At 33.9% G+C, this 22,700-nt stretch overlaps 1 protein-coding gene across 1 annotated transcript in view; it reads left to right on the plus strand.

The window, feature by feature from the left end:
- Nucleotides 1–22,700, plus strand: part of KIFAP3 (kinesin associated protein 3) — a 152,386-nt gene that overhangs the window by 48,846 nt on the left and 80,840 nt on the right. Inside the window, 2 exon segments of the mRNA XM_082439434.1 lie at nt 4,298–4,476; nt 14,592–14,754. Of these exon segments, the coding sequence (XP_082295560.1) occupies nt 4,298–4,476; nt 14,592–14,754 (342 nt within the window).

Genomic DNA, 22,700 nt, shown 5'->3' on the forward strand with positions numbered 1-22,700 from the left:
GAGTTTATTTTTGTATATGATGTGAAAAAGTAGTCCAGCTTCATTCTTTTGCATGTAGCTGTCTAATTTTCCCAACACTGTTTATTGAAGAAGCTGTCTTTTAGCCATTGTATATTCTTGCCTCCATTGTTGTAGATTGACCTTGTAAGTGTGAGTTTATTCCTGCACTCTCTATTCTGTTCCATTGATCTGTGTGTCTGCTTTTGTGCCATACCATACTGTTTTGATTACTGTGGCTTTGTAGTATAGTTTGAAATCAGAGCGCGTGATCTCTCTAGCTTTGTTCTTTGTAAAGAACAAAGCTGGAGATATTGTTTTGGCTGTTCGGGGTCTTTGTGTTTCCACGGGCATATATATTTAAAATTGTTGTATTTTCTTGTTGGAGTGATCCCTTTATCATTATGTGATGTCCTTCTTTGTCTCTAGTTACAGTCTTTGGTTTAAAGTCTATTTGTCTGATATAAGTATTGCTACCCCATTTTTCTTTTTGTGTCCATTTGCATGGAATACCTTTTAACATCCTCTCATTTTCAGTCAGTTTGTGGCTTTAGATCTGAAGTGATTCTCTTACAGGCACCATACGCATGGGTCTTGTTTTTGTATCCAGTCAGCCACTCTATGTCTTGATTGGAGCTTTTAGTCCATTTACACTTAAAGTAATTATTGATAGGTATGTACTTTTTGCCATTTTGTTCATTGTTTTGGGTTTTTTTTTTTAATAGTCCTTTTATGGTCCTTTCTTTTGCTCTCTTCCCTTGTGATTTGATGTCTACCTTTAGTGTTATGTTTGGATTCCTTTGTCTTTTTTGTGTGTGTATCTATTATAGATTTTTGGTTTGTGGTTACCATGAGGTTTATATCTATCTATCTATCTATCTATCTATCTATCTATCTATATATATATCTTATAAACCCTATGATACATTATTATTTTTGTATAAACAGTCAATTTTACTTTAAAGATGTTTAAATATTAAGAACATAACCTTATATATTTACTTATATAATTACTATTTCCACCGATTCTACTATTTTTTGTGTAGATCATGTTTCTGTCATCATTTACTTTCTGTCTGAAAGATTTCCTTTTATATTTCTCACAGGATAGATTTACTAATGATGAATTATTTTATCTTTTTACATCTGAGAAATTCTTTTTTTTTTTTCTTTTTTGAAATATTTTTACTGGTTTATAATTCTAGGTTGACAACTTATTTCTATTTGCTAAACATATTGTTACACTGTTGACGTGCTTGCATTGTTTCTGATGAGAAGTCTGCTGTCATCCTTATCTTTTCTTCATCTATATATGAGGTTTTTTCCCTCTGGCTGCTTTAAAATGGTCTCTTCATCATTTGTTTTGACCAGTTTGATTATATTGTGCTTTGGTATAGCTTTCTTCGTGTTTCTTGTTCTTGGATTTCACTGACCTTATTGGGATTGTGGATTTATATTTTTTATCAAATTTGGAAAATTATCAATTATTATTTCTTCAGGGACTCCAATTACAGGTATATTAGGTCACTTGACGTTTTTTCCATAGTTTACTGATACTCTTTACATTTTTGCTGTTGTTGTTTTTTTCTTTGTGTGTTTAATTTTGGATAGTTTCTAGTTATGTCTTCAATTTCACTAATCTTTTCTTCTCCAGTCTCTAAACTGCTGTTAATTCCATTTAGTATACAATCTCAGGCATTGTAGTTTTCATTTCTAGATATTTGATTTAATCTTTTGTATATCCTCCATGTCTCTACTTAACTTTTAGAAAATTTGGAATACAGTTATATAACTATTTTGATGTTCATGTTTGATCATTCTAACTGTGGTGTCAGTTCTAGAACAGTTTCAGTTAGCTGATTTTTCCTTTCCTTACAGGTTGTGTTTTCCTGCTTTTTTTGAATGGCTAATAATCTTTGATTGGAGGCAGGACAATGTGAAATTTTCACTGTTCGGTGATGGATATTATTTTATTCCTATAAATATTCTATTCCTGAACTTTATTGTGAGACATAATTAAATTACTTGGAAACAGTTTGATCCTTTTGGATCATGCTCTTAAGATTTGTGAGTTTGGACATGAGCAGCATTTAGTCTAAAACTAATTATTCCATACTACTGAGGCAAGGCCCATGTGAGAACTCTACCCAGTGGCCCATTAATTATGAAGTTTCCAGTATAGCTGGTAGAAACAAGCATTATTTCCAGCTCTGTGTGCATATCATGTATTTTTTCTTCTAATTCTTTCATTTTGTTCTGCCCCCAGCCTCAGATTTGTAACACATGTGACTAGTCAGTACTCTGCTCAATATGTAAAGTAGACCTCTGCAGAACTCTGGAACTATTCTCTTTTTGCAGCTCTGTACTCTCTGGTATTTTTTTCTGTGAACTCTAGCCACCTTGGCTTCCCTGGTCCCTTGGTTCCATCTCTTCATTCAAGAATTCTTTGGGGTTCTGCTGGGATTTTTCCTTATCTGTTTCATGACCTAGAATCTCTCAAGACAGTATTCTGGGGCAATCATGGGCCAGGTCATTTGTTTCTTATCTCTCAGGGATAACTATCCTTCATTATCTGGTGTTCAGTGCCCTGAAAACCCTTATTTTAGTCTTTTTGTTGTTGTTGTTATTGTTATTGTTTCTGGTGAGGGTTTCCAATCTGGTCCCTGTTCCTCTAATGTATTAATTTCCCAGAGTTGCCAAAACAAAGTACTGCAAACTGGGTGATTTAAAACAATAGAAATTTCACAGTTCTGGAGGCTAGAAAGCCAAAGTCAAGATGTCAGCAGGGCCATGCTGCCCCTGAAGACTCTAGAGAAGAATCTTTCCTTGGCTCTTCCTAGCATTTGGTGGCTTCTGGCAGTCCTTGGTGTTTCTTGGCTTGTGGCTGCATCTATTCATTCTCTGCCCACATCTTCACATGGCCTTCTTCCCACTGCATCTGTCTGTTATGTCCTCTCTTCTTATGAGGACCCCAGTCATTGGTTTCAAGGTCTACCTTAATCTGTTGTGACCTCATCCTAACTAGTTACATCTGCAAAGACCCTGTTTCTAAATTAGTTCAAATTCCCAGGTTCTGGGTGGATGGAAATTTGAGGAGAACACTGTTCAAACCACTACATCTATCCTGGTTGCAAGAAGTCTACTATATGCTTTTTCAACACAACTTTAAAACCTTTTATTAGTGCCTTGCATGGAAAGTCAGCATGGTGCAATAGTGTAAATGTGTGAGCTTTGGTTTCTGGTGGGTTTTCTTGCTGTGTGGCTAGGGCAAGGTATTTAACTTCTCTGAATCTGGGGTTCCCATATGTAAAAATTTTTATAGTATTTCTTGCCTTGTAAAATTGTCTTAAAATTAAAATGGGTTACTGTTTATATATCAACTAGTACAGTGCCTGGCATATAGTAGGTACTTAATTAGTGAGAATTGCTTTTCCATTTCAAATATTTGTTAAATAAAAGTTTATATGTATGCATATATTTTTTTCATAAAGGTTTAGAGATCGTTTATAAGAGTACATAAAATGAAATACTAAAAAAATGAGCAAAATCAAGACAATAGGAGAGCAAAAAGACTATGTTGGCCATAATATTCTATGTATTCTGACAGAAAACTTTCAGGTTTAACTCTGAAGCTTCCTGTCAGTCAAGGCCAAATGGAAAACATTATCTGTTACATAATTCTCACTGTCAAAAGGGAACAATTAAATGAGTTTCTTATGAGAATGTAAGCATTTTTATTACCATTATCTAAAAGAAATTTTACTTAGAACTAGTATACAGTGGCCTCAACTTTGGTTAGTGTAACAATTATTTTACTGAATTTCATATGGCCATTTTCTGTAGTGACTATCAAAAACTCATTTTGAATATGAAAAATAGGTTTTAGTATCCTTAAATTCAGCTCTAGCTATACTCTACATTTTTTAACACAGCAGCCCCTAATTGTTGAAATTTTACCTTGTTTTCTACATGTTTGCCTGTTTTATTATTTGCTAACATATACCTTTAATTGACATTTGATTACAATTAAGCTCTTAGCTCCAAGAGGGTAGGAATCATTGTCTTATTTTGGTTATTGCGTCTTTCTCAGAATCATAAGAATATTATTTTATATATATGTTTTGTTTCATATGGCATATATATCATTAATAATAGTTTTCTAATGAATAAATTAACTAGTTAAAATTTTCAAGATAATATACTATCTTCTACATCTGTTACTTTAATGGGTAGAAATGATTTATTAAATTGTTGATTCAATGTGCCAGTTATTTAACTCTCATTTATTTTACTTTTCTAGTTGCTCTTTATTTGCTTCTGAATCTTGCTGAGGATACACGTACAGAGCTGAAGATGAGGAACAAGAACATAGTTCACATGCTGGTGAAGGCTCTTGATCGGGACAATTTTGAGCTGCTTATTCTAGTCGTGTCATTTTTGAAGAAACTCAGCATTTTTATGGAGAATAAAAATGATATGGTAACTTACATTGAAACAGCCCATGTTCACCATTTTTGAGTTAGAATATTTTCATAAAAATAAACACATTATCCCCCTACTGAGATAATTTGGAATGAAAATTTTACAATGGCAGTAACTCACTTAAGTGGCTTCATTAAGAAATATATTTCATATTAGTTAATAATCCAGATAATTAAAGTTTTCTGGATAAAAATATTTTCCTAATATATTGTACAGAATGAATCTTTCCATATTAAACATAATATATAGAAAGTAATTTTAACTTTAGATCGTGTTTCAGAGTCATCTGGCCTTATTATTTTCCCCTAAGGTATTTTTTTTTCTCCTGCATTTCTGGTATTAGTGTGTGGAATTACAGTTTAGCCCAATCTGTTTCTCATTTATTATTCCAATTGGTAGCTGCAACCTGTTGATTCTGCTTAAGTATCTCTTGAAGCTATCTGTTCTTTCTATTCCCAGCGCTGTTGTGTTAGTTCATGCCCTCTTTATTTATACACTCTTCATTTCTTGTTTGAATCATTAGAGTAGGTTCCTATTTGCCATCTTATATTGTGCTGATGCAGTTGTCTTTGAGAAATAGTACATATTGATCACATATTATTTGTCCAGCTGAAAAATATGTATAATATAGAAATATAGAGAGATGGAATAAAAAATATCTGCTTTTTTCCATGTCATTAAAAAGTCTTTGTAAGCACAGTGTTATATTAAATAGATCATACATTAACTATACCTTGCCTTCAGGTACTTAAGTTGTTCATAATTTTAGCTATTATAAATAAGACTTCAATGGACATATTTGTACATGCATCTTTGTCTATATTTCTGTTTATTTTCTTAGGATACATTTCTCGAAGTGGAATTATTGGATCATTGGCTTTAACTCCATTGTAAACTATTTTAGAACTGCATGCTAATACAAATCATTATGTGACTGTGTATTATTGGTATAAGTGGATTCTCCTTCAGATAGTCTAAATATATAGTAGTTCTACCTGTTCTTTTTCCTTCTTTTAAAATCTAATGAGCTAGGAAGTAGCTTATGCTTATTGAACAACATGGCATGCTCTTTGAAAACCTGAGACTGATTAATTAGATTTAATAAGTGCCTTGAATTCTGATACTTGGAATACATGAAATTTTATTTTACCCACGGATATTTAGTATGTGTCATTTTCATCATTAGTTTTGATGATTATTGATGATCACTGTGTGTCTGATACTGTTTTAAGATTGAATTTACTTAATCAAAAACATGTTTTTTGTTTTTATCAATCTTATATTCAAGAATAATAATATGACCTGGTGATATCTATACTCCTGAATATAGTTAGAGTGTGGCTAAGTAGTTGCTTCCCCTTGCTGTAAGTTGAAATATATTCTTCCATTTATGTGTTTAGAATAAGTTCACCTTTATTAGGTTTGCAAAATTCAAATTGATTTGCCATAAGCATGTGTCTACTGTGCATTGCTTAGATTTGTATTTAGATAATACTCTTCTTATGTGTTTATTCTGTCAAAATTGATCTCAGGTATATAATTAAAAATTATTTTCTGGTAAAATCATAGATTCAGAAGATACAATATAAATTGTCTCATCAAACCTCATTTTTTATTGGGGAGGAAAAACAGGTTCAGGAAAGGTAATTCATCCAAGGTCATAAGAATAATTTGATTGGCAGGGATTTTAGTGTAGATGTTATGAATTTCATCTTTTATTGTGGAGAAGAATTCATTTTATTTAAGGGTGTTATATAGAATTAGGATTTTTAGAGCTCAGATGGACCTTATCTCTGTTTACATTTTGTAGATTAACTCCTAATTTTACAGATGAAGGAACAGAGGATTAGAGAGGTTAAGTAATTTGCTCAAGGAAATATCTCCAGGATTCGGCTTCCTACTCCTTTTCTCTGCCTCCAAGACAAAATTTCTTTTTGTTTTTATTTTATGTTGTTTTTTAAAAAAATGATTTTTAGCAGGATTAAGTATAAGCAATTTTTAAATGTTGGCTTTCAGAAACACTGAAAAATAATTACTTAAAGGCTGAAATAAATTTGCTTGTCAGTTTGATAAACTGTCGCTTTGTAGAGAACTTTTAATAAAAATACTAATTAACTATAAATTCCATTTTAGAGACATAAAATTAAGAGGGTATTGCATGTTGAGACAATGACTAAATTTAGCTTTGGGGATTGGGCTTTTATCAACCAGAAACATGATTAGAAGGCTGTGTCTAGTGTTTAACTATCTGATTGGGCTACATGTTTTACATTCCATTCTCTGCAATAGAAATACATATTAAAAAAAAAAAACTCTCCAAGTTACTTTATTAAGTTTGCCATAACCACCAGTGTGTACTGTTGCTTTTTTGAAAGAAAAATATTACTTAATATAATTAGTAACAGATGAAGCCTGTGGCATTTTTATTTAAGAGGGATGGAGGGGAGGGATGACTGATCTATTTGTGAGGTTGTATTATTTATTTAAATAAAGTGTTCATTTTACTGTTATAAGGAACTAATACTGACCTTGCTTTTTAGAGTTATGTATTTTAAAGGAAGTTTAGTTTGCATAAAAAATCTTTCAATTAATGATTTAAACTGAGTTTTCATATCTTTTATATAAATACAATATGATTAAAAGGGAATAAGTGATATTAGAATATGAATTTAAGAACAACAGAGAGGATATATATTCCTTGGGTTGCTTATTTTCTTATTAAGTTTTGAGACTTGTTTTTGTATTTTGAATATAAGTCTTTTATCAGTTATGTTTCCAAGTATTTACTACTTTTCTGTGGCTTGTGTTTTCATTTTCCTATGAGAGCAAAAGGTTTTAATTGTTATGAAATCAAGTATATCAAAAAAAATTTTTAATGGATTGTATTTTGGTGTTGTATCTAAGAAATCTTTTCTTAACTCAAGGTCACAAAGATTTCTTCCTGTGTGTTCTTCGATAAGTTTTGTAGGGTTTGTGTTGTTGTTGTTGTTTTTGTTTTAGTCTGTGATCCATCCATTTTTAGTGAATTTTGCATATGGTGCAATGTATAGATCAATATCCATGTTTTGAATATGGATTTCCAATTGTTCCTGCACCATTTGTTGAAGAGGCTATCCTTTCTCCACTGAATTGCCTTTGCACCATATTGAAATTGCCTTTGTACTGTTTTTGTTGATAATCAGTTGGCTATGTAGGTGTGGTTTTATTTTTGGACTATTTTCTGTTCCATTAACCTATGTTTCTATGCTTTCGCTGATACATTTTTGTCTTGATTACTGTAGCTTTATAATAAATCTTGAAATAAGGTAGTGTGAACCCTCAAATGTTGTTGCTGTTTTTCAGAATTATTCAGGCTATTTCAAATTCTTTATCTTTCCATATATTTAGAATCAACTAGTCTATTTCTTTAACAAAATATCCTGGAATCTTGATTGAGATTGCATTGAATCTATTGGCAGGATACAGTATATTGACCGTATTGAAGTTTCTGATACATGAACATGGTATAACTCTCCATTTATTTAGGTGTTTCTTGATTTCTTTCATCATTTCATAGTTTTAAGCATACGTATTTTGCACATATTTTGTTAGATTTATACCTAAGTGTTCTACCATTGTAATGGTAGCTTTTAAAAAAGAATCAGTTTCCTATTGTACATAGATATACAGTTGAATTTTGTATATTGACCTTGTGTCCTGTGACCTTGCTACATTCATTTTTTTGCTTGGGATTTTCTAAGTAGACAATTATATCACTTGTAAATAGAAAGTTTTATTTTGTCTATTCTTAGCTATATACTTTTTATTTCTTTTCTTTTGCATTTTTTTTTCTTTTTTGGTCTTACTGTACTGATTAGGCCCTCTAGTATGATGTTAAAAAGGAATGCTGTGACTTGACATCCCTGCCTTGTTACTGGTTTTAGGAAGAAAACAATGTCTTTTACTATTAAGTGTAATTTAATATAGGTTTTTTGTAGATACTTCATTGGTTTAAGTAAGTTCTGTTCTAGTTCTAGTTTGCTGAGACTTTTTATCATGAATGGTAGTTGGATTTTGTCAAATGCCTTTTCTGCATCAATTGAGATAATCACATGGTATTTCTTCTTTAGACTGTTAATATAATGAATTGTATTGGTTGACTTTCAAATGTTAAGCCATTCTTGCATTCAGCAGGTAAACACCACTTGGTCATGATATATTGCCTTTTTATATATTGCTAGATTTGATTAGCTAATATATTGTTAAAGATTTTTGCGTCTGTGTTTATGAGGATTACTAGTTTATAGTTTTCTTGTGATGTGTTGGTCTGGTTTTACTATTAGGGTAAGCCGGCCTCATAGAATGAGTTGGGAAGTATTCCCTCTTCACTTTTTTTGGAAGAGTTTGTGTAGAATTGGTATTATTTCTACTTAATTGTTTAATAGAATTCATCAGTAAAAAAGTCATCTGGACGTGGAGTTTTCTTTCTTTGAATTTCTTTAATACCTATAAGACTATTCAGGTTATCTGTTTATTTTTGAGTGGTAGCTTTGTAGTTTTTATCTTTCAAGTAGTTTTTCCATTTCATCAGTGTTGTCAAAGGTATAGGTATAAAATTTTTTGTACTTTTTCCTTCTTATATCTTCAGAGTCCAAAAGTCTGAAGTGACTTTTCCTGTTGCATTACTGATATTAGTAATTTGTTTTTCTCTCTTTCTCTCTCTTTTTTTAATAGGTTAGTGGTTTATCAGTATTATTAATATTTTCAAAGAACCAGCTTTTGGTTTCATGTTTGATTTTTGGAGGATATTTTCACTGAATACAGAATTCTAGGTTGACACACTTCATAAATATCTCTGCATTGTTTTCTGGCTTGCATAGTTTTTGATAAAAGGTCTCATGTCATTCTTATTTTTTGTCCTCTATATATAGTGAGTCTTTTATTTTCTGCCTGCTTCCAAGATTTTATCTTTGATTTTCGAAGTTTGAGTATGGCCAGGAACACGCGTGTGTGTGTGTGTTGTATTCTACTTGGGGTTCTTTGAGCATGTATCTGTGTTTTGATGTCCTTCATTGTTCTGGAAAATCCTTAGCCATTATCTTTTCAGGTATTCCTTTTGTCTCTTTCTGCCTTTCTTCTGCTGGCTTCCAGTTACACATGTTAATCCATTTGGTATTGTCTCATGGCTCTTGAATGCTGTGTTGCTGTGTTTTGTTGTTCTCGTTTTTATTTTTTTGGGGGGTGGAGTGGGGTTCAGTTTGGAAAATTTCTATTGACCTACCTCTGGGTTTACTAATCCCGGCATCAGCTATATCAAGTCTACTAATGAGCCCTTTGAAGTTTTCCTTCATCTTTGTATTATGTGTGTTGTGTCTGTATATGTGTTTTAAAATTTAATTCTTTTGGTATCATTTTTTTCTGTGAGATTATCTGTGTTTACTTGTGTTTTTCATCTTTACCAATAGAGCCTTTAACATATTAATCATAGTTATTTTAAATTCTCTGTCTAGTAATTATACAAGTCATATCTGAATCTGGTTCTTTTGATTGCCTTATCCCTTATCAATGGGTTATTTTCTTGCTCTTTCATGTATCATAATTTTTTGTTGAAAGCTAGATATTACGTGTAGATTAGTAGAGAGTGAGATAAATACTATTTATGTCTGGAAATGGACAGGCCTTCATTTTTTTAGGTCTTTAATGTAGGGGATTAAGTCATTTTTGTCAGGAGTTTAGCTGTATTTGCTTACCCTCCAGGCACCATTAGCTTCAAATTCATCTAGCATTACTTTGTCTTTGGTAGAGTATTGATGGTCAGAGGATTTTTCTCAGTGTTCGTGTTCCACCCTCTACTTCAGGCTTTCCTAGCGTGCCTGTGCCTCAAAGAGGCTTTCTCCTCATTTTAACTCTCCCCCAGTAATATACTGCTGTTATTTGTCACTTGGCTTTTGCTAATCTGGTGCCAGGGACAGGGAGGGGAAAATAAAAGAGACTTTTTCCATTGTTCTAATTTAGTTTCAGGCTGGTCTTAGGCTTGTCCTGTGTCCATGGCTTTCAGCAATGGGGCTTCCTAAGTCATCCTGTCAACTCCTCTCAGGATTTTTTTTTCTGTTCCCTTGCCCCAGCTGCAGTGGGTCTTCACCTGTGCTTCAGATGTGACAGGATTTCCCATACTTCCCCAAGAGGCTTAAGTCTTTTGTTTTGTTTTGTTTTTAGGGGAAATAGGAGAAAAAGATCCAGACAGGATTTTATGCCGTCTCCCTGGTGGCAGCTGTGCCCCTCTCCCAGACCCATGCCACTGAGGGGAAGTTTTCTTCCATCCCCTGTCCTATCCCCAGTTTTTCTTGTGACCCTTTGATAAGGTCCTTGGAAAAGAGCTTGCAGGTGGTTGCAAACTCCCTGAGCATCTGTAGCTTCAGAGTTCTACAGTCTCAGGCTACTTCACATTTGGCCTTTAGCTATTTGTTTAAACGTTTTTGTGCAATCTTCCTACCGACTTCTACGGCAGCTCTCTTTCTCTCCAGTGCTCTGCTCCGTATAAACCAGTGCTCATGACCCTTATCTCCTTGGGGGTGCCTATTTTCTCCTTATATTTCAGACCAGTTGATTTCCGTGCAACCTCAGCTCTCTGATTTTTTTTTTTTGTTTTTTAAGTTATGATTTTGTATTTGGATTTTTCTTGCAGTTAGCGTGGGAACGATATCCTTCCCAGATTTTTACATCCTTAGTGGAAGTTTTAGATTCTGCTTACTTTTCTTAATCACTAATGCCTCTATCTGACTAATTCCATGGCATTTTAGTTAATCTGACTACTTCTGTTTTCACCTTCTTGCAATATATTCTCTACTTTGTAGTCAGAATGACAGTTTTTAAGGAGTTTCACGAATGCTATATTTTCCATGTCATTTCGGGGCCTTTGTACACTGCTGTGTTTTCCATCTAGACAGCTCTTTCCTCTGCCTCTTCAATTAACGTTAGCTAATTTCTGTTCATCCAGTAGGTTGTTTTTCCTCAGAGAAGCCTTCCTTGACAGCTCCTCACACTGAGATTATATCAGGTTTACTCCTTATATTCCCTCATGGTACTCTGTTTATTTCTCACATATAATATCACAGTTTATACAATTACAATTAGATAACTGTATAATTGTGTGTGGGAGGGTTGTTTTGTTTTTTTAACTGTATTTCATGCTCTCTAGAATATAAGCTCCATGAAGACAGGAACCATTTCTTTCTTGTTCACCAAAATATACCCAGGGCTTAAATTAAGTAATATTTGTTGAATGGATAAATAAATAAAGCTGGAAAAGAAGTTATACACTGTAATCAAAGAAGGTAGTGTAAGAATTACAGTTTTGCATAAATGTGACGAATATTTGTCCCTGGCCTCTGTGGAAATTATTGTGTGAAGTTAATGAATGAATCCTGCAGCCTTGCTTGGAAGACTAAACTAAGAGAAAGGGAGAACCAAAGTTAAAGAGTCTTTGGAGATGGGCTTGTACTTTTTAATAAAGAGCTCTAGGATATGACTGCAGTGTGGCCATGGAGTATAGATACAGGTCTGAAGGAAAAATTGTTGTTGGTTTGTCAATTTACCATTTTAAAAAAATTGTTTACTCCTTGGCATGGAATGAAAGGAAAAAAATATATTGAGGCCTCAATTATTAATGTGATTTTTATGAGGTCAGTGAAAATTTGCAATAAAGATATGGGAAGGGTGGTATAAATAAATGCTTTAGACCTCCCATAAAAGAAAAAGTAGAGCAAGGTTATTCATAAATATTTTGGTAATGAACAAGAAAAATATGTAGTTATATAGAATTTCTCTCCTTTTATGGCCATTTCTTTGTAACAATGATGTGAGATATTTTTATAACCAAATTTTTCTGATTATTACTTTAAGAAATGTGAGTACAGGGCTTACACTACCAAGTAAGTTCTGTCCTCTGATTTCTCATCCTAAACCAAGCTCTCTTGAGGCAATTTCATAATCTTCTAGAGTGGGGATCAACAATCTTTTTCTGTAGATGGCTAGAATAATCTGTATTTTAGGCCTTGCCCTTCATATGGGCTCTGTTGCAACTACTCATCTCTGCTGTGTAGCATGATAGCAGCCATAGACAGTCTATAAACAAATGAACGTAGCTGTGTTCCAATAAAACTTTACTTATGAAAACTGAAATTTGAATTTCAAATAATTTTCATGTGTCATGAAATATTTTTCATTTGTTTTCAACCATTTAAAAGTGTAAAAGTCAGAAACCATTTTTAGCTCTTGGGTTGTATGAAAACAGATGGCAAGCCAGATTAGACCCACTAGCCATAGTTTGCTGATCCTTGTTCTAGAGTTTAAACTGTTACTCATAGCCCAGCTTCTCTTCTGATTTTTGAAGATTTCCAAATATCCACTGAATATCATCTCAAATTAAACATGACAGAACTTTTAGTAATTTTTTGCCCTCCTTGTCCTACACATGTTTTTCAATTTAAAGATCTTAGTTAGTGGCACCTACATCAACCTTATTGACTATGCAGAAAAGGAACCTGAGATTGCTCTCCTATAGGCCTTCTTTCAAGATTGGCCCTTGGCTGGTGTCTAGAAACTTGGACTCAGGAGTGTTCTCACTGTTTCCTAACTAATACGTGTAGTTTACTGTTTACACAAGCAATGTGGTTTAAGCTAACCACCTGCTTTCCTTCTCAGGGTTTGGAATTTTATTTTATGCTAGGCAGAGGTTTCCTATGTGACCAGCCCCAAATAAAAACCTTAGGCATCGAGTCTCAGTCTCAATTCAGTGCTGGAGCATGTTCTGTGTGATTCTAGGAGGAGAGGGTTCTAAGAAGCTTACACCTGGCTTCTTTCAGACTTTGCCTGCATGTGCCTTTTCCCTTTTCTGATTTTACTTTGCATCCTTTTATTGTAATAAATCATAACCATGAATATGACTATATGTTGAGTCCTGTGAGTCCTCCTAGCAAATCGCAGGACCTGGAGGTGGTCTTGGGGATCCCCAACACACACTGACCAAGCCAAAAGCCTGAAAGTCACCTTCAAAGCTTCCTTTTCACTTCACATTCAGATGCTTTGACTGTATCTTCTAAACACCTCTCAAATTATTCTCTCCTCTTCAACATCTTTGTCCTTTCTTTGATTCAGACCTTAATCACATCTCACCTGTCTAAGGAATATATTCTTGTGCCTGCCTTCAGTCTCTACCTATTCCAGTCTGTCCTATACAGTGCCCCTTATTTTCACTTTTTTGTGTATGTTTGCATGTATGTATGTTGGGTGTGTATGAATACATATATATATGTGTGTGTATTGTTATATTTATCTTTATATTTATCTTTGTTCTAGTCTGACCACATCACCCTCTGGACTTAAAATCATTCAAGGCACTCTACTGCCTAGGGAATAATGTTAAACTTCTTAGCAGAGCATTAAAAGCTTTTTGTGATCTGTCCAACGTCTGTCTGTATAGGCTCCTGCCACTCCCCAACATATACTTTATACTATGGCTATACCAAAGCACTTGCAGTGCCTCAGACCAGCTCTTTTATGCATAAATGCCTATCCACGGTTCTTTTCTTCTATTTGGATTACCAGTGTCTTTACCAGAGAGCAAATTATTACACATTGTTTAAAACCTTGTTCTGAATTTAGTCTTTTCTGTTCTTCTAGGTAGCTTGTAGTTCCTTCCACATTGTTTCTAGAGCACTTTATGCATTCCGCTTTTATCATATTGTATTTTAATTATTTGTTTTATTTCTCTGCTCTATGTTTAGACTGGAATCCTTAAAAGCCAAGACAGAATCTTGTTTAATCTAGCACAGGGTCTGGCACTTAGTAGGTGGAGTCCATAATGTGCTTTCAAGAACCCAAAGTAATTTGTCTTCCAGTTGATGCTATGAAATGAGGGAAGGAAGGGATGAACTGGAAATATGTATTTCCTCCAGAAAAGTTTGGTTTCAGAGAAGTTTACAGATTAAAATGAGAGTAAATAAGTTAACACATAGTTACTTATAAAAAATATATACATGAGGGTAAAAACAATGAAAAAATACTTCTTTGTAATCTTTTTTGTCTTATTGTGCAATAGAGCCTGACTGCATTTGTATTATTACTTTACATAGGTGGAAATGGATATTGTTGAAAAACTGGTAAAAATGATACCTTGTGAGCATGAAGATCTGCTGAATATCACCCTCCGACTTTTACTGAACCTATCCTTCGACACAGGACTGAGGAATAAGATGGTACAAGTTGGGCTGCTTCCCAAACTCACTGCACTCTTAGGTATGCTTTTTAAAAATTAATGATAGTGTTGCTTGGAATTTCCAACATCACTAGAAAATTTAAGTCTGTCTTGAAAAGTCTGCTGAAAAAAAAATCATTGTCTATATGTTCTTTGATTGGGTACCTAAATATAAGCAGAATGAATGAAAAATGACCTGTGCTAGGATTTCCATGGTGGTATAGAATGAAATGGAATAGGAACTTTTAGCTGTTTGACTTCATTTACCCCTGTGAAAATGAAACCAAAGTGAAAATATAAAAATACTACTATGGGAGCAAGAATGAAAAATTACTCTCTCTTCAAAATTTTTTTAAAAAGCAGATATTGTTTAAGTTCTTATATTCTGCCATACCTTTAAAATACTCCTTACCAATATACAAATTTATGGAGCCTTTTTGTCATCAAGTAAAAAAGGGCATTTTTATATAGTGTCAGAAAATATTGTATTGGAGGATTCAGTTTATACATTATTTTCTTTTAGCTATTAGCAAGATATCTATATAGTGAGGATGGATTCAAGAGCTAACTCTTCTGTGCTCATACATAATGCTTCTCACGCATAATGCTTCTTAGCAAAATATTTAAAAACGCTTTTTGATCTGTTAAGTGTCTGTCTTCATAGGCACCTGCTACTCCCCAACATATACTTTATACTATGTCCATACTGATCCCCTTACAAATTCTAAACAAATTCTTTCATGCCTCAGTGCCTGTCCACCTGTTTTTTTCCTCCACCTGGAATGCCATTGCTTTTCTCAACCAGAAAGCAAATTTTTACTCAGCTTTTAAGACTCTTGTTTCTTTGTTTAGCGCTGCAGCTTCATTCTTTTTTTTGTAGCTTTCTCCATATATTCAAATATTTTTAAGCAATGGAATAGTTGGAATGATTTAAAATTAAGTTTATTCTTAGCTGTCTAATATCTGTGAATCCAGTCTCATTGACATCATCATTATTTTTTTTTTTTTACAATACTAGAAGTAAAATTTATTGAATGTTTACTGTGACAGTTATTTTGTTATGTGCTCTGTTTGCATTATCTTGTAGAATCCCCATCTGAGATCTTTACCCAGATTACACAGTTAGATAAAAGACAAAGCTCAAATTCAAACTCAGGTATATCTGCTGCCAAAGTTGGATTTATTAACTACTATAATAAACTACTATGTATAATAATATTAACTATGATTAAGATAGGCAGCACTATAATTTAAAATTTCAGTTCTCCAAGTCCCCTTAAAAAAAAAGTTTTAAGGAAATTTATTTCTTACTTTTTTTCTCAGAAAAGGAAAACCTTTAGTCTATTAGTCAGTCTAAGAACATTTGGTCCATTGGCCAGTCCACAAATATTACACAGGACGTTTATTATGCATTTTAGAAGAAACTATTGAGGAGCACTTTCAAAAATTGCTTTTGGGGAACCAAAGAAATACTAATATCTAGTGAGGAAACAGGAAAACTTTAAAGTAAAATTGGTGGGCCTTGAATTTAATTTATATGATCCTTTATTTATCATAAATCTAGCAGAATTATATATCGAATATCAGGTTAGATTCTTAGTGTATGAAGATGATAAGCTAAAGTCCTTGTCCTGAAGGAATTCATAGTCTATTTGGTTTGTTCAGTATCCAGTCACCTACTTTTATGAAGCAAATAATTTAAAAGAGATTTTTGGGAAATTACTCATAGGGTACTCATTTCATATTTTGTTAACAAGTAGTAAATTTTGGCATATAAGATATTCAATACAAAAAATATTTCTTTCATCTCTCCTAGAGTTCATTTCTGGAGTCAGACTGTCTTATTAGAATTGTCACTTTTTCCTTTTGAACGTGTCACGTTGGGCAAGTTACCCAAACTCTGATTTGGTTTTCTCATCTGTAAAATGAAGATAATAATTATAACCAACTTAAAGTTATTTTGAAGATTAAATGAGCTATTGCATGAACGTGCTTAGAACAGTATCTGACACATAGTATTTTCTTAATAAGTGTTAGCTATAATCATTTTTATTACTAACATCATCATCATTATCATTTAACGTGAAGTGAACGTTCTGTAAGTGTTGCTGACTTACCTTTCTCTGAGCACAAATATCCTTCTTATAGATATTAAATCACTGTTAACAAACAAGGTAGCTTATTTATTTTTACTTCCCTGTGATATACGTGCAGTTTAATTCAGTTTAAGTCAGTAAAATGTTGCTAATCTACTATGGCAGAGCATAATGCTAAGCACTGTAGAGAAATATTTTTCAATCTGTAGATATATTGGAATTCAAAAGAGAATGTTTCCACATTGATACTTCATAGACAAAGTGCCATTTGAGATGGACATTGACAGATTTGTGTTTTTAACAAGGTGATATTTACAAAGGAAGGAAGAATAGAGGCTGTAGAAAATATTTCAGATAAAATGATCAATATTACCTAAGGCATAGATGGCGCTAGGCCAGTATGAGGAACAATAACTAAGAAAATAGTGGGAGATAAGTTTGAAAAAATGGGTTCATATGCTTATGTGTCATTATGAAGTTTAAGGCTGTGCTGTTATACTTAATATAGTTGATGATAGTAATCATTGCAGGTTTTTGAGCTAGTTGGGTCATAATTAGAGTATTGCCCTAGGGAAATTAATCTGGCATCATTCTACTGGATGCACTAAAACTAGAGTCTAAAGAAGAGAACAGTAGCATGTTGTGTTAGCAGGACAAGAAGTAAAGAAAACCTCAATTAAGGAAGATGTGGTATGTCAGGTATGAGGCAAAAGGAAAGGGCAGAAGAGACATATCATAGGTAGACTTAATATGACCTGGCTGCTGTTTGGATATGGGTAATGGTAAAGAATTCATAAAAACTCAATGCCTGTTAGAATGTTAGTGCCAGGAACAGAAATGGAGAAGTGTAAAGGAAGTAATTTGAGGACATCAGTGATGGATTTAGTTTGAGATATGTTGGAGACATCTTAGACAAAGATGTTCAGTGAGCAGATGGAAACATAGGTCTAGAGCTCAGGAGAGGTAGGAGTTAAAAAAAGAAAAACTTGTCCAAGAGATGAGTAAAACTGGAAAAGGGAAACTACTAAGTGAGCTACAACAGTCAGAGAAATATGATTATTTTTCAACAGATACATAAAAAACACGTTAAATTTAGGCTGTTCCTGAGAAGCAGTGATGCTCTTGGAATTTTCATGCAGTAGAGAAGTGAAGAAACTGAGCAGGAAGAGCACCTGAAAACTTTTTACTTCCTTTTCACTCATTCTTTCAAAGTCGTGCTTTATTATTTTCTTTGAAATATTATGAATTCCTAGGGCATCAGATTTTGCTACACTAGGGAGAGTAAAGAGCTAGTATTATTCTGACCTTACATTACATAGGTAGGAATGGATGATCTTAAAAGTTTCCACCTCTGTTCTTACCTGATCTGTAAAAACTGATTGAAAGCAAAATAATTCTGTTGACATGTTTATGGTTAGCTTGCCTCAGTAACTTCTTAGCTTATCTTTCTATGGTAAGTAAAAGATGATGACTAAGTAGCATTCCTCATGAAAATATACACAAAAATTTTCGTGTAGAATAAATTGAAAAAATAAGAAAAGATATTGTGATTTGAATAATTATTAAAAGCAAAGAGGAAGTTGGTAACGGCTCGGCTCTTTTGCCATGTGAGGAACCAATATTCATTTATAAACTCATGAAAACTTTTCATCTATCTGAGAGCTACTAAGTTGGCTCTAAAATCATTCCTGTTTAGGTAAAGATTTATTATGTCATACTCTTTCTTCCCCCTCTCTTTCGTTGCCCACAGCCGTTGAATTTGAATTTAAGCAGTTTTGTTTTCAAATGTTCATTTTTCTTTTTTTTAACATCTTTATTGGGGTATAACTGCTTTACAATGGTGTGTTAGTTACTGCTTTATAACAAAGTGAATCAGCTATACATATATCCCTATATCTCCTCCCTCTTGTGTGTCCCTCCCATCCTCCCTATCCCACCCCTCTAGGTGGTCACAAAGCACTGAGCTGACCTCCCTGTGCTATGCGGTTGCTTCCCACTAGCTATTTTACATTTGGTAGTGTATATATGTCCATGCCACTCTCTCACTTTGTCCCACCTTACCCTTCCCCCTCCCTGTGTCCTCAAGTCCATTCTCTATGTCTGCATCTTAATTCTGTCCTGCATCTAGGTTCTTCAGGACCACTTTTTTTTGTTGTTTTCTTTTTAAATTCCACATATGTGTTAGCATACAGTATTTGTTTTTCTCATTCTGACTTACTTCACTCTGTATGACAGACTCTAGGTCCATCCACCTCACTGCAAATAACTCAATTTCATTTCTTTTTATGGCTGAGTAATAGTCCACTGTATATACGTGCCACATCTTCTTTATGCATTCATCTGTCGATGGACACCTAGGTTGCTTCCATGTCCGGGCTATTGTAAATTTAGCTGCAGTGAACCTTGTGGTACATGACTGTTTTTGAATTATGGTTTTCTCAGGGTATATGCCCAGTAGTGGGATTGCTGGGTCGTATGGTAGTTCTATTTTTAGTTTTTTAAGGAACCTCCATACTGTTCTCCATAGTGGCTGTATCAATTTACACTCCCACCAGCAGTGCAAGAGGGTTCCCTTTTCTCCACACCCTCTCCAGCATTTGTTGTTTGTAGATTTTCTGATGATGCCCATTCTGACTGGTGTGAGGTGATACCTCATTGTAGTTTTGATTTGCATTTCTTTAATGATTAGTGATGTAGAGTGTCCTTTCATGTGTTTGTTGGCAATCTGTATATCTTCTTTGGAGAAATGTCTATTTAGGTCTTCTGCCCATTTTTGGATTGGGTTGTTTGTTTTTCTGATATTGAGCTGCATGAGCTGCTTGTAAATTTTGGAGATTAATCCTTTGTCAGTTGCTTCTTTTGCAAATATTTTCTCCCATTCTGAGGGTTGTCTTTTGGTCTTGTTTATGGTTTCCTTTGCTGTGCAGAAGCTTTTAAGTTTCATTAGGTCCCATCTGTTTATTTTTGTTTTTATTTCCATTTCTCTAGGAGGTGGGTTAAAAAGGATCTTGCTGTGATTTATGTCATAGAGTGTTCTGCCTATGTTTTCCTCTAAGAGTTTGATAGTGTCTGGCCTTACATTTAGGTCTTTAATCCATTTTGAGTTTATTTTTGTGTATGGTGTCAGGGAGTGTTCTAACTTCACTCTTTTACGTGTAGCTGTCCAGTTTTCCCAGCACCACTTATTGAAGAGGCTGTCTGTTCTCCATTGTATATTCTTGCCTCCTTTATCAAAAATAAGGTGACTGTGTGTGTGGGGGTTTATCTCTGGGCTCTCTATCCTGTTCCATTGATCTATATTTCTGTTTTTGTGCCAGTACCATACTGTCTTGATTACTGTAGCTTTGTAGTATAGTTTGAAGTCCGGGAGCCTTATTCCTCCAGCTCCATTTTTCTTTCTCAAGATTGCTTTGGCTATTCGGGGTCTTTTGTGTTTCCATACAAATTGTGAAATTTTTTGTTCTAGTTCTGTGAAAAATGCCATTGGTAGTTTGATAGGGATTGCATTGAATCTGTAGATTGCTTTGGATAGTATAGTCATTTTCACAATGTTGATTCTTCCAATCCAAGAACATGGTATATCTCTTCATCTGTTTGTATCTTTAATTTCTTTCACAGTGTCTTATAGTTTTCTGCATACAGGTCTTTTGTCTCCTTAGGTCGGTTTATTCCTAGGTGTTTTATTCTTTTTGTTGCAATGGTAAATGGGAGTGTTTCCTTCCTTTCTCTTTCAGATTTTTTATCCTTAGTGTATAGGAATGCAAGACATTTCTGTGCATTAATTTTGTATCCTGCTACTTTACCAAATTCATTGATTAGCTCTGGTAGTTTTCTGATAGCATCTTTAGGATTCTCTATGTATAGTTTCATGTCATCTGCAAACAGTGACAGCTTTACTTCTTCTTTTCTGATTTGGATTCCTTTTATTTCTTTTTCTTCTCTGATTGCTGTGGCTAAAACTTCCAAAACTATGTTGAATAATAGTGGTGAGAGTGGCCAACCTTTTCTTGTTCCTGATCTTAGAGGAAGTAGTTTCAGTTTTTCACCATTGAGAATGATGTTGGCTGTGGGTTTGTCATATATTGCCTTTATTATGTTGAGGTAAGTTCCTTCTATGCCTGCTTTCTCTAGGGTTTTTATCATAAATGGGTGTTGAATTTTGTCAAAAGCTTTTTCTGCATCTATTGAGATGATCATATGGTTTTTCTCCTTCAATTTGTTAATATGGTGTATCATATTGATTGATTTACGTATATTGAAGAATCCTTGCATTCCTGGGATAAACCCCAATTGATCATGGTGTATGAGCCTTTTAATGTGCTGTTGGATTCTGTTCACTAGTATTTTGTTGAGGATTTTTGCATCTATGTTCATCAGTGATATTGGTCTGTAGTTTTCTTTTTTTGTGATATCTTTGTCTGGTTTTGGTATCAGGGTGATGGTGGCCTCGTAGAATGAGTTTGGGAGTGTTCCTCCCTCTGCAATATTTTGGAAGAGTTTGAGAAGGATAGGTGTTAGCTCTTGTCTAAATGTTTGATAGAATTCACCTGTGAAGCCCTCTGGTCCTGGGCTTTTGTTTGTTGGAAGATTTTTAATCACAGTCTCAATTTCAGTGTTTGTGATTGGTCTGTTCATATTTTCTATTTCTTCATGTTTCAGTCTCGGAAGGTTTTGCTTTTCTAAGAATTTGTCCATTTCTTCCAGGTTGTCCATTTTATTGGCATATAGTTGGTTGTAGTAATCTCTCATGATCCTTTGTATTTCTGCAGTGTCAGTTGTTACTTCTTTTTCATTTCTAGTTCTGTTGATTTGAGTCTTCTCCCTTTTTTTCTTGATGAGTCTGGCTAATTAATGGTTTATCAATTTTGTTTATCTTCTCAAAGAACCAGCTTTTAGTTTTATTAATCTTTGCTATCAAATGTTCATATATTTTTTGCATGATAACTTTATTTCCTCCTTTGCCTTCTACTTACAAACCATGGAAGCAATGGCAGTCATGTGTAGTAAACAAAAGAGAATATCATCTGATATTCCAGGATCAAGGAAAGGGAGAAAATGTACATACTGAAGAGAAATTAAAATATTGTAGAACAGTGCCTTCCAACTTCTATAAAATGCTTCAAAATCTCTACAAATGTTCAGAATACCTACAAGTATGTCACATGCTTTTTTAAAAATTATTTAATGCCACTGTTATTTTCAGTTGTTTTTCTTTTAAATTATGGGTTAAATAAGCTTATGTAGGCCCTTTTATAAGGTGAGCCTATGGGGGAAAAAAATGTTCCAAATTCCAAGTAACTGATTCAGTATGAACTTTTGGAACATAACCATTTTGTAGATAGAATTGTTTCTATTTTATTAAGTCCTCAAAATGGCCCTTTTATCCATCACTTCCCAGAAAAACCTATTTATTAAATGTATTAGTCAGGAGGACAAGCCTATGATTATTAATAAACAACCCTAATATCTCAGTAGCTTAAAATAGAAAAAAGTTTTAGTTTTTGCTCATATTTATATCCACTATAAGTAAGTAGAAACTGCTGGTTCATGTTAGCATCAGTCAAGGACCCACTAACAAAGCCTCCAGGTCACTGTGGCATCAGGGAAGGGAAAACAGAGAAAATGGAGAATTGCAAACTTAAAGGCTTCCACTTTGAAATAACAAATATCATTTTTGTTTACATTTCCCTTGATAAAGCAAATCACATAGCCATGTAGAACTTTAAGGGGGGTAGGCAAATGCCTGGAAGGATTAGAACTGGAACATTGGTAAGCATGCAGCCTAATGATCCTGAAAGATATTTTTAAATTTTTCTGAATTTTAGCTGGGTTTCCAAGATTACCAGAATCTCTTAAAAAGTACATCCTGAGACATTATTGCAAATATTACC

The sequence above is a fragment of the Balaenoptera physalus genome (genome assembly GCF_965194825.1).
Source record: "Balaenoptera physalus genome assembly, chromosome: 1".
Taxonomy (NCBI): domain Eukaryota; kingdom Metazoa; phylum Chordata; class Mammalia; order Artiodactyla; family Balaenopteridae; genus Balaenoptera; species Balaenoptera physalus.